General features: G+C 47.1%; 1 protein-coding gene across 5 annotated transcripts in view; it reads right to left on the bottom strand.

Moving 5' to 3' along the window:
- LOC119182883 (pleckstrin homology domain-containing family G member 5) overlaps positions 1-15,670 on the bottom strand; it is a 759,199-nt gene that overhangs the window by 339,913 nt on the left and 403,616 nt on the right. Inside the window, exon 1 of one of the 5 annotated variants that reach the window (XM_075889870.1) lies at positions 13,897-15,210. The exons of 3 other annotated variants lie outside the window; for them this stretch is intronic. In XM_075889870.1, coding sequence (XP_075745985.1) covers positions 13,897-14,589 — 693 coding nt within the window. In that variant the 5' untranslated portion in view covers positions 14,590-15,210. Of the gene's footprint in view, positions 1-13,896; positions 15,211-15,670 lie in introns of those variants that run through there. One more of the 5 variants, XM_075889869.1, reaches the window with a different exon arrangement.

Raw genomic sequence — 15,670 nt, 5'->3', positions numbered from 1 at the left:
AAGCAGACAGCTATATACCTCTACTCTAGGTGTCTATGAAACCTAGCCATGAGCTCATCAATTATCACACATTGACACCAGTTAGACGTCAAATAATCGTCGAGAGCGTGCATCTTTCGATACACCATCAACCTTCATCATTAAAGATAGCTGAGGTGAAATTCGTGGCAGCTGCACCAAGCAACGGCCGCACTTCTATATACGGCAAACTCACGACATGTTTTATAACAGAAAACATTAGAAACGAGTAGCCGCTTCGGTATGAAAGAAAAGCGAAATGAACTTTTTGACACGCGGAATAGATGCCGATATGTGGGACAGAATTATGATGCGTGCGATAACTATTTCAGGCATAAACGTAGCGTGATTACTCAGTGCGAACGTAGAAAACGCTGACACACCGACACAAACGCAGTGACAAGTACAGAACGACATAGAAAGAAGGATCAACGATGCTTACGACTACATAGTTTTACATTCAAGTACATTTTTACTTATATCAAGTCTGAAGTCTCTCAATGACCAACCCCCTTGAGTGGCACAGGGCAGACGAAGAAAGCAATACAAAAACAATTTGACCTACATCACTGAAGACGTCATCACAGGACGTGTTCAGTGACGATGTCATAACATGGCATCGTCTCTCGGTAAACGTGTGCTGATCCCACAGAGGGCACTTGTAAGTTAAGTTTGCTTGCAGCTTTGTGACATGCATGCCAAAAATAAACATTATTTCAAAAACAGTTTTGCGAATTATTGTCAGTTAGTCCAACTTTTACGCTGTGACACCCTCCCCTCACCCAGCCCTCCTCTCTGATTGACCACCTGGCCTCCTACTGTGTCGCCTTCCTGCAGTTTGGGGCATATATGTGCATTTGAACGTGGGAGCGTCAGTACAGCGCCGCTATGAGCCATGCCGGCGAGTGAATAGAACACTTTCACCCCGTTGGCGTCACGAAGCACAAGATTTTTATTTATTTTTTGCTGAGCTGGCAGCTGACCAATATTGCCTCGCGTGCCACCAGTTTGCCATAATGAGGCCCTCGCTTTAAATGAAGTCACTATGATGACGGTGCATCTAAGACCAACGGCCTCCTGTTACTGAAAGTGCTAGGGAAACTGAAGGGAAGTTTTGTGACCACCTAAAACCGCAAGGTGGCAGAATTTTATCAGCCATTCTAGTATGGTCTACGCAAGGCTACGTTTTATGTCACGTATTTCAAGTGTTTCAAGAATGATAAGAAGGAAGTATACAAGGAACATAAATGAAGCAGGGCGGTGAAGAGCGGTAATATGTACGTGGAATACCAGGCACCGGCAGCGCAGAAAATATCTGATGACAACCAGCACCAGTTTGACATGTGCATATGAGATATTTATTGGTTATTTATGGTTCTACAAAACTTCACGAAATAAACCGCGTATACTTTTCAAAAAACACCAAATATGGCTTCACAGGCCATCCTCGTTCGTATGCTGAATTGCCTAAATATCTAGCGGACCCGTCTAGCAATACGCCGCGCTTCCACGGATCGTTGCTATTGAGAACTCCAGGACTGATTGCAACTCTCAACAAAAGCAAATGTGGGATACGAAGCCTTATATAGTTATCAAGCGTGTAGATGTGAGGACAGATTTTTTTTTTCAATAAATACAGGCCGGAAATGAGTTAATGCAACCACATGCTCACAACGGGAAAAGATGAGAGAAGCCTATTTGCATTGCAGTCAGCTGCACTTCAGTAATTATTCGCGTAATTGAAAATTACAGTCAGTTTTAATGTACTAACTCTTGTTTACACACGCGAAAAAAGTTACCGCGTCCACCTACCAATGGTAAGATCGCGTCGGAACGCTACCTTTCTTGCGCGGACATGGATAGCGTAGCGTGCTGTCTGAAGAGTTCTGATGTTACACTACAATACGCGACCGCGGGGAGCTTTTTATGCTTTGATACAGTCCAAAGTATTACGACGTAGGATTGTTCTGCTGATCTGCGTCGTGCAATGACGTTTTTGCGAGGCAATCATTTGTACGCATATTCTGCCGTCAATGTACAAACAGGTGTACGCGTGTGTGAAAGTACTGTCTCATGTTGGCCAAAAGAACATCCCCGCACAGAAAATTTTCAATAGTGACCGATCTCCCAGGACACTTAGAGACGCTAATCCACAGACTTCGACTGGAAGTGGCATACACAAACAGCTTCCTGCACAAAATACACCGATCCAACCCACCCGAACGTCACTGTAGTCATGCAGAGCAAAATGTTCGCCATATTCTCTTAAAGTGCATAAAGTACACAAATGAAAGAGAAAAAATTAAGGAAGAAACTAGCAAGGACACATGGTCCTTCAAATTAAAGAAATAAATTACTTGGACCATGGCCTGAGATGCATCTTCAGAAACAAGGCGAATATCTTCCTGACCGACTTCTTAGTAAAAATCGGACTGGATAAGCGCTTGCGGTATACATATAGGCGTTGAGATATATGGAATGATGTGTTAGTACATATACTGAGAGTAGAAAAAAAGAAGATGAGTGTGTGATCGTTTTACGACAGTGTGAATCGCTACAAGCAAAGTGTACATTGACAGGTTATTTCAACTACTCTCAGTGTGCTATTTCGTATTTTTTCCTGACTGTTAGTTTTGGGTACAAATATTATTTGCAGTAGAAATAATTGATATCCAGTAGCCCAGGTAACATAGACTTCAACCTCTCCCCAGCAAAACTGACAGAACAAAACAGAACAGAACACCCAAGTAACGCTTGTGCAAAGTGCTCATCTTCTTCATCTTCTAAATGATAAAGTGTTTCCTCCCATCAAGATGTCAACGCGACACATATTTTTCTCTGCAACCATCAATATAAGCGACGGAATGAAATAGTGTCATTTATTATTCCCATCGCGGTTTCGTCATTTATAATAAGCGATGCGTATCATTTTACACCTCTGACTCCTCAAGACCCACGGCCGGGTGGAGGTGAGACGAGCTCTTCCGCTACTACGTATACATCCCGTGTACTTCGCGACATTATTGCTCCGATCGCCAAAGGACGCAAGCGGCCACTGCCGGCTGTAAAAGCACCGGGAGCAGCACTGCTTTCCCTCGAAGATTCTGCACTTGCCCCGAGGTGGTCGGAGGCGCGATATCGTGAGAACCGTGCACGATCATTGCCGTGGGAATCATCGGTGGGTCTGCTCGGGTGGCACGCAGGCCAGCATGTACACTCCCCTTGGGCCACAAGCGAGGCGGCGACAGGTTTCCGGTCAACCCGCGGCACTCCGCGGTCAAACAGGTCTCCGCCCTTTCTCGCCACTTTCACGGCGTGTACGCAGCGTGTCGGTTGTTTCTCTTCGCAGGCACTGCGCCATGCTCTCGACCGGGTTGCAGAAATTAGGTGCCTTTTCTCATCTTCTAACCACTACCACCACCTGCACCAGTCCAGAGCACGGCGCAGTGCCTAAGGCAACAGTGGTGGGGCTGGCTGGTCAAAGCCACTTAGAACAGGTTAGAAGAGGAGAAGGGCTGCAGAAATAAGGTGTCTCTCTCCTCTTCTAACCACTACCACCACCACGACCACTGCCTTAGGCACTGCGCCGTGCTCCCGACCGGGCTGCAGAAATTAGGTGCCTTTTCTCATCTTCTAACCACTACCACCACCCCCGTTGCCTGCTATATTTTTACGGTGCGGGCCAAGGCTTCATTCTTTTTCCTCACCATAAAGAATGCTTCTCTTCCAGTATGTCCGCACTCCATCATTCCTCCGAGTCCTTGAGCCATGATTTATTTCAATTTGTTTTAGTGCGTCCTCACAGTGGGGTAAAATGCTTGTTTTGCACGAACCCTTTCTAGAAATGCGCAACACAGCATATGAACACCAAAGGACAGGTCTGCTTTAAAGCGCTATACGATGCACGCATCCTAATTGTTTTGGACAGATGTTCTTGCTTTTTAAAGACGATCGTCTTTCTTGGGGACCTTTGACGAAAAAATTTTGGTCTGTCTGTCTGTCTGTCTGTCTGTCTGTCTGTCTGTCTGTCTGTCTGTCTATTTGTATGTTTGTCTGCTCTTACCGATACCTCAAACGGCATCAAACGGCCAACCCCATCCGCAGTGCCCACCAATATTGCTCAAGCTTACGCGTTCATATTTGTGCGATTGTCAATTAAAAACAATTATTGCGCATATCTGAGGCACCATAAGAACACGTCGATGTTTTGTATGTGTGCCTTTGTACTAGAGAAGGCACACACAAGTAATTCTAAGGACCAAAACGTTTATCAGGCTGCGCTGATAGTGCAGCGCGATGCTCGAAAATGGATGTGCTTCTAATGATTTGCTAAGACGACACGGTGGTGACACCTGCCCGTCGTTTTGCGTTCTACACCTTATCACCTCCGAGACAGGCGCGCGTCTTCCTCCGCGGACGCGCACGCCTTCCTTCGTTGTCGAACTGCCAGATGGCGCTCGTGTTTAACGTGCCTCGATGCGCTCTTTCACCTCCGCTACACGCTCGAGGCACAAACGCAGCACCTTCAGAATACCATTCACCATATTTCTTGCTCGGAACATCAAACAAACATTTTGTTCACTCTCTCCAGACGCAAGACGATCGTCTTCAAGGGCACTTGCAGTGTAACATGCAGATTCGGCGCCAATTTTTTATTTTGATTTTTCCTTGCTTTATTGTAGGTAACATTCGAAGTATAAACACTTTTTATCGGCCAATCACGTACGTGCTGTGTTGTTCACATCTTTTCAATTTGGTGACGTGTGGTGTACTGACGGAGCATAAGAGCACGTTACCCAAGCTTCCCATGACTCCTGTCGAAGTGGTTTCACATGGCGAGTTGTGTACACGAACCTATTCATCAAATCCACTAGACGAGGCAACCATTGCCGTCACTCACGCCATCGCCACTGGCATTAAAGTTGATGACGCACGACGCACACCTCCACCCACCAACAAAAAAAAAAACAAAAGAACGCCATTAAGTCCCGGACATTGTGGGAATCTATATCATGCTAAGCTGTCAGTCAGTAGCAGCCTACGCTGGATGTCTCGCCTCGAGCCAAGCGTTGTTCGATGTGTTCCGGCGTCGGCGTCCTTAGTTGTGGGCAAGAAATCATCGTGTGCGTGACCGCAAAATCGAGAAAGATGCAAGTAAAATAACTAATAAAAAATTCCTGGTTCGAGTGGGGAATGAACCCAGGTTGTTTGCATGGCAAACAAGTGTTCTACAACTCAGCCAGGCGGCTGCTTATGATTACAATCAAAATAACTTCCTCTTCATAGAAATGCAGTGCGCGCCGTGGCTCTCCTAGCATGTTTCTCATTTCTGAGCTGGCCGAATATAATGCTCCCTGATTGACTGGACTAGGAGAACGACGCTCGCGTGACGCCGCTTTTTTGAAAGCAGGCAGTACATGTTTTGGTGTTTACGTGCCACGAAAATGTAGACATCACGGTTTTAAACGAGCTGTAAATTAATAGCCCTAGCGCAGCACCTCACCCCCTTGTTCAACTTTTCAATCATCCATGTTTTTCCTTGGCATTTGTGGGGCTATAATCACGCTCCTCGCCTCAACACGGCGGGAAAGCAATTACACGTCCGTTTCAGGAGCTCGTTGGTTTGTTTATTTCGCGTTTCGCGCCCGCGGTTAAAAAACACCGCTCTCTCTTTAGACGAGATCTGCCCGACCGAAATCGACGCCTCGGCCACTTCAAACAAGCGAACTTTATTCGCTCGCGGCGTGAAGTATGAAACTATTTATGCAGCGCCTCCGGCTGTCACGTATCGCAGCTTCACGAAGCGGCGGCAGACGCGTGCTCTAAACAGCCTCGCCAACGGAAGTCGCACAAAACTGTTTATTCCAAATGCATGGCCGGCTTAGGTCAGCCGGCGCTGTTCCGAAGAATAAATGCCAGCCCGACCACTCAATCGCGTATGCGCGCTGTCAAAAAGTACGTGACTCGGTTTTCAATCCCAGTAGGCCTGGCACTTCTCACGGGCAGTTATGTGCACCACGTCGGAATGCGCGACTCTTACTATCGCTCATCGTTAAAAAATGGGAGTAAGTGAGAACATTAGCTGCATGTACTTATATATACTGTGCTGCCGCATAGGATCTTTCCTTTGCTTTGCATATAGTTTTGCGCAGAAATTTATTAAGCGGGATGAGTCCCTTTACAGATTCGTGAAACGTAATAAGTTAACGTCGACGTAACACAGCCGTCATGCGTACTGTCCAGTTTTATGTTTCTCGTAAGCTTGCGCTGCAATGGAAACCTGAGACTGCTTTACGTGAGTAAGGTCAACAAATATTCGTGTGACACTTGAGCATAGCATTCCAGAATGAGCGAAAAAGAAAGAAAGAAAAAAAATTGCCCGCAGCTTCCCTCGGGGGAACACTGAGGAGGATGCGGAGCATATAATTGGTTAACGGGGTGTTAAAGTGCGACTTACTTGGGTCGATGGCTAAATTGGTTAACGTGGATGCGAAATGGCGGCGCTGGTCGAAGGGACGTCGATCATTGTGTTTGTGGATTCGTTGGAATTCATTTCACGGCGACTTCAGACGTCGACGCGCCGTACAAACCAACGGACGAGCGGCAACTGAGCGAGCGCCGACCTTGAGTATATATACAGCGCGACGGCGCATGCGCTGTCAGCTGTCGAATGTTCTCGAAGGAGAAGCGCGCGCGGCACAGATGGTGGGCGACGGCGCGACGGCGCATGCGCGCGCGTCAGCTGTCGAATGTTCGAGAAGCGGTGCGGACGGCGCGGACGGCGCACTACAAGGCGCGAGTATAAGATGCTTCCGCATCTAAAAAGAAAGAAAGAAAGAAGAAAGAAAGAAAGAAAGAGGAAGAAGGAAAGAAAGAAAGAAAGAAAGATAGAAAGAAAGAAAGAAGGAAAGAAAGAAATATAGATAGAAAGAAAGAAAGAAAGAAAGAAAGAAAGAAAGAAAGAAAGAAAGAAAGAAAGAAAGAAAGAGATCAAGAAAGAAAGAAAGAAAGGCTTGCGCTGCTCGACTACGAACATGAGTGACACGCTTTCAACCATCGTGCAAAATCTTTCTTTTTCCAACGCGTGCCCCATGAGCAGTGGCAAGAGCTCACTCTGCCATGCAGCAAAAGCATCGCGACTGAAATCGCTTGCTTCGAAAATAAGTGCGGCCAGTACAATGTGTAATTTTTACCCGCTTTTTCTATAAAAGTGCTCCAAAATTCATTGCAAGCAACTTTTTTTTAAGTTTTTGAACATGGGAACTCGTTTCGCGACTTACGCCTTCCATGCATTTTCTCACAAGTCTAAATAAACAACTGTTCGTGAAGCAGGCCTGGCCTTGAAACCCGGATGCAGATATTGTTATCTCCTTGAATTAAGTGGTTATGGTTACAGGCGTGCGCAGGGTTAGTCTTCAGGGGGAAGAGAGCTTCATCGCAGCACCCTCCTCCTAATAAGTCGATGTATGGACCATACATCGACCTATTAGGAGAGGGGGGGTGCTGTATGGGGCAGACTATGCGCCCCCCTCCTCTTGGGTTACTGGGGCTGGCAGCCGTTAAACCTTAACTTGTTAGGTCACGTTACACCACTAATCGGAGCGTTATACCTCAGCTTGTTACGTAGGCAAGAAAATTAGCTCATATATTCTGGATATAAACAAACTAGAAAGAGGTAAAGTCGTCTGCCAAAATGTACCAGGTAGAGACTGCACATTCACTTAGCCGAAGAGTGAGTGAGTGAGTGAATGAGTGAGTGAATGAGCCAGCGAGCGAGCTACAATGGCGTTCATTATTTTAATCTTACAATGCCTGAGCCACCCACAGATTGATGCGGCTCAAACATTTCCTTCAATAACGCAGGGCCGAAATTGAAGACCAAGACTCCGCACTTTCCACTCCCTCACTCTCTCATCCTCTATCACAGCTAACAAAAGTTCTCATTTTTTAAAGAAAAGAAAATCACTCCCACGGCCTCCAGAGACCGTAAAGCTGAGGCTGCGTGTGCGCTGCTTTATACACATTGTGCGCAGTGTCCGCCTCTCTCCTGGGACAATCGGAAGGAGCGACGTGGCTCATCAGAGTCGAGTATATAGCGTCGCCCTGTTTGCTACAGAAGCCGCCGTTCCTGCAAGGCGAGTCAGAAGAGGGAGTGTGGTTAGGACCAGGCTCCTCGTTTCTGATGCTCAAACGAACGGCTGCGCACTAAAGCGAGGGGGAGAGCAGTCAACCTAGAGCAGAGTGGAATCTCGAAAGGAGCAGATCATCGTCCTCGATCTTTCCTCCTCAACATCGCCCTTGCTTATCTCAGCGTCATCCAATAATCTCTCTCACTCTCTTCTTCTTTCGCTCTTCCCCCTCTGTCTATCTATCCATACCATTCCTTGTTCCCCTTTCGAAGTGAATTGAATCACAAGCGTGAGAAACGAAACTGCAGGTCGTTCCCGTTTGGTAACACGGTAGCGTTCTCTTATCATCGGTGGCATCGTCTTTTCATGACATAACTCTCTCCTCTCCCACTTTTGTTTATCTGCTCTTTCTGCGCAACGACCGTGCGTATTTCTTCTCTCCCTTAAAGAGGTAGTAAAATACAGAGAGAGACAAAAACTCGAAACGCCACCTTTGTAACGCTCGACGGGTTCTGTGCGCTTAAAATTCGAGAATAAACGTAAAGCCCCGTGAAGGGGTGGCTGTGTAGCGCAAACACGGCGCAATGAAGAGATTTTAGAGGAAGAAAAACAGGATAAGAAAAAGAAACGTACACAAACGAAAACGGCTTCTCAACGCTCTCGCTCATTTCACCCTTTCTTTCAAGCAGAGTGGGTGTTTTCGACTATGAGCAAGCAAGCAAGCAAGCAAGCTTTCGGGGAAATGGCTGTCCTTGTTTCGTTAAGCGAGTTTACAGTGAAATTATTCGTGCATAAGGGAGTTCCGTGGTGCCATCGAATCACAACGTGATTGCATTTCAACAGATGCTTCTCCGAGTAAAATTCACGTGGGTTTATTAGTTTGCTCTTCCACCGTTTTCTGACGCCTTCCTCGACAACGAATTGAGCATCGACTCTATGAACGCCAAGCTGAATTTACATATGCAAAGCCAATCTGCTTCTGTGTTTGCCTTCTATATTCATGAAAGAGAGAGAGAGAGAAACTGTGTGTGTGTAGAGGTAGGGGAGGGGGGAGAGAAGTGCTGAATATTGACAGAAATCTACGCGCATGTACGCCCACTGGTGAGTTTTTTCAAACATTTGATGGGTTTCAAGTCAGCTCTACCCAGCAATGAAGAATAAACTTGTTCATCGTAAACCATGACAAGTCAACCCGTAATTGACTGAAGCACTTCAGTTAAGCGAGGAGGTCAGTCTTCCGACACAGCTAATTTGCACGCTAGTGTGAATTCTTTTTTTTTCTTTCGTTATTCGGTTAATGATTCTCGGTGACCTGATCATAGCACGCAATAAATGAAGCGTTTGCTTTTAACGTAGCGTAAGGAGCCGAAACATTGCTCACTTTTAACTCAGTCGACAAGGCAAAGAAGCAAAAGTGGCCCGATAACTATTAATGTGAAACAAACTATGACATCAAAATAAACAAGAATGTTTCGAAAGCATCACAAAGTGGCGCTAGCTTAGTCATGTATGTTATTGCTTCACGATGTATAAAACCAGATACCACTCATTTTCTCTCTAACCTAACGACAAGCCTTGTGTACGGGGAACGCAATAAAATCTTAAATCAGCATTTTGCAAAATAATAAACAATAGACAAAAACAACAATACCAAACATTGAAGCTTTGTGGCTGGTGTCAACAGCACGTGAATATAGCTGACAGTGCAAACAAGTACGGCCTCTCCCACTTGCGCTTTTTTTTTTCAGTCGATGCACTCCACTTCATGCCATTGTCCGAATACAAATATTTTCCCGACCACCACGCGGGAAAGGGACGATGTGGAAAAGCAGGCGATTGGAAAAATGGTATAGTCCTCAATTCACTTCGGAAACAGCGATGGAGTGAGACAATAATGAGCAATGCGAAAATGCGACATCGACAAAAAGCGACGCAAAATCGCTTTGAACAAGACATGGTTGAATACTTAACGAACGTAATTACATGGCGTAATGCACAAAGAAATGGACCATAACGGTACGTTTATGACCAGTAGTACGAATTTTCATTTGTGTATTCATAGCATGACAAAATGCACGCTTGTTGAATTGTTTTTATTGATATTGTTTCGGGGTCATGGCGTGGACGAAGGGAGCAGATTGGGTGTTCGCGTTAAACTGCTTATTGGGCCGAACTCGAGGCCACGTAAAAGGAAAGCCAGATTACCGCAAGACACTGGCACTGATAGCGGTGAACAGGGCGTCGGCCATCGATCAACTGACAAGCAGTGAAGCGTGTCGGCATTTATACAGGTGCCGTCCAATATTCAAGTGTTATCGCTAGCAGCCATGCAGGTTCCAGAATAATCCGTATACTGTTCGCGAAGTGCGCAATATTAACAGATTGATCTACAATGATCGCGAACCTTCTCGACCAATGGGGTGCAGTTTGCGCTGAGCATTCCTGACAGGCTTTCTGGGCGAAAACAAACAAACAAACGTGAGTGAAAATAAGAAACACGAGTGGCAATATTATATGAATGGGAGCACCACAAATGACTGTAGCGCCACATACACGTGCACGCGCGCGCGTATTTCTGTGTGTGTACGGGTCCGTGAGCTTTGATCGATTGATTCACATGAGGGGTTTAACGTCCCAAAGTCACCATATTATTGTGAGAGACGCCGTAGTGGAGGGCTCCGGAAATTTCGACCACCTGGGCTTCTTTAACGTGCACCCGAATCTGACAACACGGGCCTATATTTCTGCCTCCACCGAAAATGCAGCAGCCGCAGCCGGGATTCAATCCCGCGACCTGTCCGTGAGCTTCAGTGTGTGCGTGTGTGTGGGTTTGTGCCTTTAATTACTTGCTCGCTAATGCTAACACCCTCTAAACTATTATAATAATTATCAATAGCGCTAGATAATGTGGGACAAAGCGAAAGAGGCCTGTCCGATGGCTAGATGTATGCACGTCGCACGTCACAGACGTCACGAAAATTGGTTCAAGCTTTCTTCGTTTTTAAAGGTGGCGACAGCTGTGTCGAAAGGCTTTTTATCGCTCTATACAAGGCTGAGGTTAGGTACCTTAATGAACACATCCAAAAAATTCCGATTTTGTTCGGCTCGAAAATGTTTTTATTCCATGTATATGGTTCCTACATAAATCATTCGAGTCCATGGCCTTCTTCGTCTCGTATCACGTTATTTTGCACTCCTTTTCATTATCACGAATCACCAACCGGAACCGACTATTCTCGGAACCGACTATTCTTCTGAACTATACCATACCCACTAATAAGAAAATCTATTCGAGATGCAATATTAACAGTTCCTCATTATTACTCTCAAAAATCTTGTTTGTAGCGCCAGCTCCTTGTGGTGTTCAAACGTGTCGTCCATTCGCCAGCTTTTTACTCGCATTAAGAAAATCCTATTCGTGACGAGTTTGACATTTATAAAGATCCGTTGTCTACTTTTCATGAAATTGTTTCTTACTACCGTCTGGCCAGAAAAATATTTCCAGCCCTCCACCCCGATTTGACCAAGCCTCAGGCAAGCACATTCAGATTACTTCAAACCCGTTCATATCCTACTCCTCGATCCCTTAACCGGACAGACCCCGACCATACACAGTCATGCCCCAAATGTGGCCACAACTAGTCTTCTTTTTATCACATGCTCTGGCTGTGCCCAGCCCTTAACAGATCTTCATTTATCACGAAGGAGCAATGGGATGCAACTCTAAAGAGCACCAGCCTTTATACAGGCCATCCAAAGGGCCCACGACATCGCGACAGAACTTCGGCTTCCGGTCCCATCAGGGCCGGAGCCACCGACTTGGTATGGCGGGTGGCTTACAGATCCCCTGAATATATGTCACTCAGGACCTAAATAAAGTTCTTGTCTAGTCATGTCAAAGGCCACCTTTTATTTTCCAGCCTTTTACGACCCAGGAGCTAGCGCCTCCATCAGCTCTGAAGCAGGCGCTTCTAATAGATTATAGTGCCGGAGAAAGAGGACATACAAAAAGAGCGGATAGAACGAACTTGCGGTTTGAAATCAATTTGTTCTGAAATGAGGGTAAATTCTGCGCCCCCAATAATTCATTATTTACTTTGTCAATATATCGAAGCAAAAAGACTTCCTGCATGAGACGCGCCGGCCCGGCGCTCCTTTGCGAATATGCCCGCGAAAGCAAAAAAAAAAAAAACAAAGAAAGGAATAAGCTCTTCATGAATATGGTTAACCAGCGAAGCTGAGTCGTACGGATCTTGCATCTCTCACACGCTGGGATCTATTGAGAGGTCAGCTGTTGTAACTTCTGATTTATCTGTCACCGCATTTAGGAGATAAGGGCTTCGAACTTCGCAGTCGGTCCCGTTATCTTAAAGGATATTGTGACCAGCTAAAGCGTTTTGTAGATAGTGATTGATGCTGCGGCGTGCCGAAAAAACCCGCAGATAATTCAGTGCGACCAAGGAGACCCTTCGACGAAGCGTATACGCTAGCATTACCCCATCATTTTATATCCGAGCACTATATAACGTGCCTACATCTTTTCTCACCTCTTAGCCCAGGGGACACGTGGCCTGCGGGCCGCATGCGGCCCATGGAAGTCTACCTAGCAGCCACGACGAATAAACTGTGTGGGGCTTTGTTAAATGGTTCTCGTATCAATGCGAATAATGACGTTTCGTTCGGGTAACAGACAGAGACGGGAGTCGTCTCAAGCATGTATCTTTTCGTGAAGCACTCCATGGATTCTCTATTTGTTGAAAAATGACCGTGGAACGAAACCTATATATTTCCAAATAGACACCCAGATATCATGTGAGTCATTCCGAAGAACTGCATCGATATAATTTATGGATTCTGATCAAAATTTTTTGAAGAAATTATTCATGGGAGATTATGGGAAATTCGTTCTTTCATTGTGTGACCCCATCCCTTTTCCACGCTTCAACTTTTTGCGCTGTAGCGGGCCTTGCGGGAGGGAATTTTCTGACTGCGGCTCTTTAGGTTAGGTGAGGTGAGTTTGAGACCGATTTCCAAGCCATACAGAAATTCGCTGTAAAAGTAATGCCTTTTAATCTGGAAGGAGGCGCCTCCGCTAACGAGTACAACCTCGCCGATTTGTTAGTTGCCTGGCGTGCTCTAGTCATGGCTTTAGTGGCCAGCGTCAGAGGAGACGGGTTTGCGACCATGAATACGACGCGCGAAGGCTGTCACTTGTGGCCACCCGCCTTCATGACAGGCCCACGCTAGAATCGACAATATGAGAAAGCCGACTGTCATCGCATCAGAAATCCATTAAAGTTTTATTGCGGCAGTTGCTTATTAGGCCAGTTACAGTGACCTCACTCCTCACCTTTCCACTTCTGCGTGATCGTTCTTACAGACCTGCTCTTCTCTACGCTGTTATTCAGATTTTCCTTTTACCCTTTCTTTATTAGTGGAAGGTAGAAAATCAGATGCTTCATACCTGGCTTACCTACCTGCTTCTTTCAACGTTTTATCGCTATCTACAATGTCACTCCATGTTCTGCGTAATAACAAAAATGGAAGACAACCAAGACAGAGCCTTCATATAAACATTTCAATGCTAAATAAATGAAGATATATACGCATGTTCGTAGTATAGTTGGCTACGCACTTTGCTACTGCTGAACATTGCGTAATGCCTCTGCCGAAGCGTATATACCTAGATACGTGCGCAGAAACCGCGCCTCTGTACACTAGGGCAGCACCACAGTAACGCACGACTTACGTCATCGTCATCTGGAATCGAGAGACTCCTCTCTCCTTCCATGACGGGCAGCGAAGGAGAGCGCCGGAGGCGGTTCGAGATCTTCCTGTGAAGCAGCGCCCGGAGGTCCATCCAACTCCTCTTGGTCAGGTCCTCCCGAGACTTCTTCAGGCGGGGCAAAGTGGCCACCCCACCGCTGATTTCGCATGCGCTCGCCAGAGCCTTCATGGCTGCAGGGACTTGCTCCTCGTCCCCGGCCAAGTCGAGCGAGTACTTTCGCCTCAGCATTGCGCTTTCAGCTGCTACCACCTCAGTTCGCTTGGACGAGACGAGCGACAGGGATGACCTGTCCCACGCGCCCGACCTCCGCTTGTCCGCGATCAGCTGCTGCTCGGTGCCTTGGCGCTCGGCCAGCTGAGCTCCAGCGCGATAACCGGGCGGCGGCTCGTCCGAGCCCAGCGCTACGATATCGTAGCTCGCGCTCAGCGGCCGCAACCCACCCGCGACTTGCTCGGGCTTGTGCGCGTCGCGAAAGGACTCCGACGACGTCCAGGTAGAGTCGGGATCCGGCGCTTTCTTGACACGCGAGCGCAAAGAGCCGTAAAACGTAGACAGACCGCGGCTTCTGCGCTGCGCTGAAGAATCAGCGCGCGAACCTTCAGGTCTCTGGCATTGCGTGGGAGGTTTTGGAGCGCTTTTCTTCTTTCCTCGCATATGCTTTGCAGGGTGATGGGCTTTAGCGCTTGACGCCGTCAATCTAAAACTTACTTGAATACGATAAGCAGTCTAACAGGTTAACGAGTCACGCTCGATATTTTAGTTGAACCACGGAAAAAGATACACCGGTGGGTTGCTCTGCGACGGTGGAGCAGGATTTTAGGATAGCCCAGACCAGCAGAGTTGTATTAGGAGGCTACCAGGACGTTCGCGTTCATGAGAATTAAGGTGTCATAATAGACGCACAGAACAAGAACTTGGAATGCCCGATGCAAGGAAGTACCGATCAGTGACGGTATTCGATGCCTTTTTTCACCGCAGACTACAGGGTCGCGTAATTTCACACCGGTGAGCGATCCTTTCGGTTTCGCACACAAAGAGGGCAGCACCGGAGCACTCGGCAACACAAAGTTTCACACCCAACCACGCAAGATGATCACCAATCATTGGTCGAAATATCCACAGCGGCACAATATCTATCCACAGCTCTGCACGTATCCACCTCGTCCAACAACACACACAAAAAAACGGCACACGATACGTTAATCCGCACAGGCCCGCAAGCAGGAACGTAGCGGCTCCCAGATCGAAGGGGCGTCGTGTAGCAGACGGCGCGCGGAATCGGCCACCCGTGCCAACAGTGGACCTGCCAGCACGAATCTAAAGGTAATATCGAGGAGGCGAGGGCAGGGCTCCCGAGATAGCGATTCGTGTCCCAGGTAACGAGATTAGAGAGGAGCGCCGGTGCATTTGCGGGAACGCTGTACGCGCCCGGCGCGACCTTCTCGGACGCCACCGACAACCCGGTTACTCCCAGCACGCTTTGTGTGACGCTAAGCGTTATCAACGCCGGGATTCCCGGACAGATGCTCTCTCGGCAAATGCAGCTCCCGGGCGACGAGGTCCCCTACCAGCCGTACAAAGACGAGGGTATGTTATTGTTTCGCCAGCAATCAACCTTATCAGGGCACTGTTATTTGTTGTGTGGCTCAACGAAGCCATGGATGGACGACTTACATATATCAACATGCTTCCAGGTAGATAAAAATATTAATACAATAATTTCTGGTGTTTAGGC

Source organism: Rhipicephalus microplus, chromosome 3 (assembly GCF_043290135.1).
Source record: "Rhipicephalus microplus isolate Deutch F79 chromosome 3, USDA_Rmic, whole genome shotgun sequence".
Lineage (NCBI taxonomy): Eukaryota > Metazoa > Arthropoda > Arachnida > Ixodida > Ixodidae > Rhipicephalus > Rhipicephalus microplus.
This window is presented reverse-complemented; position numbering and strand designations above follow the sequence as displayed.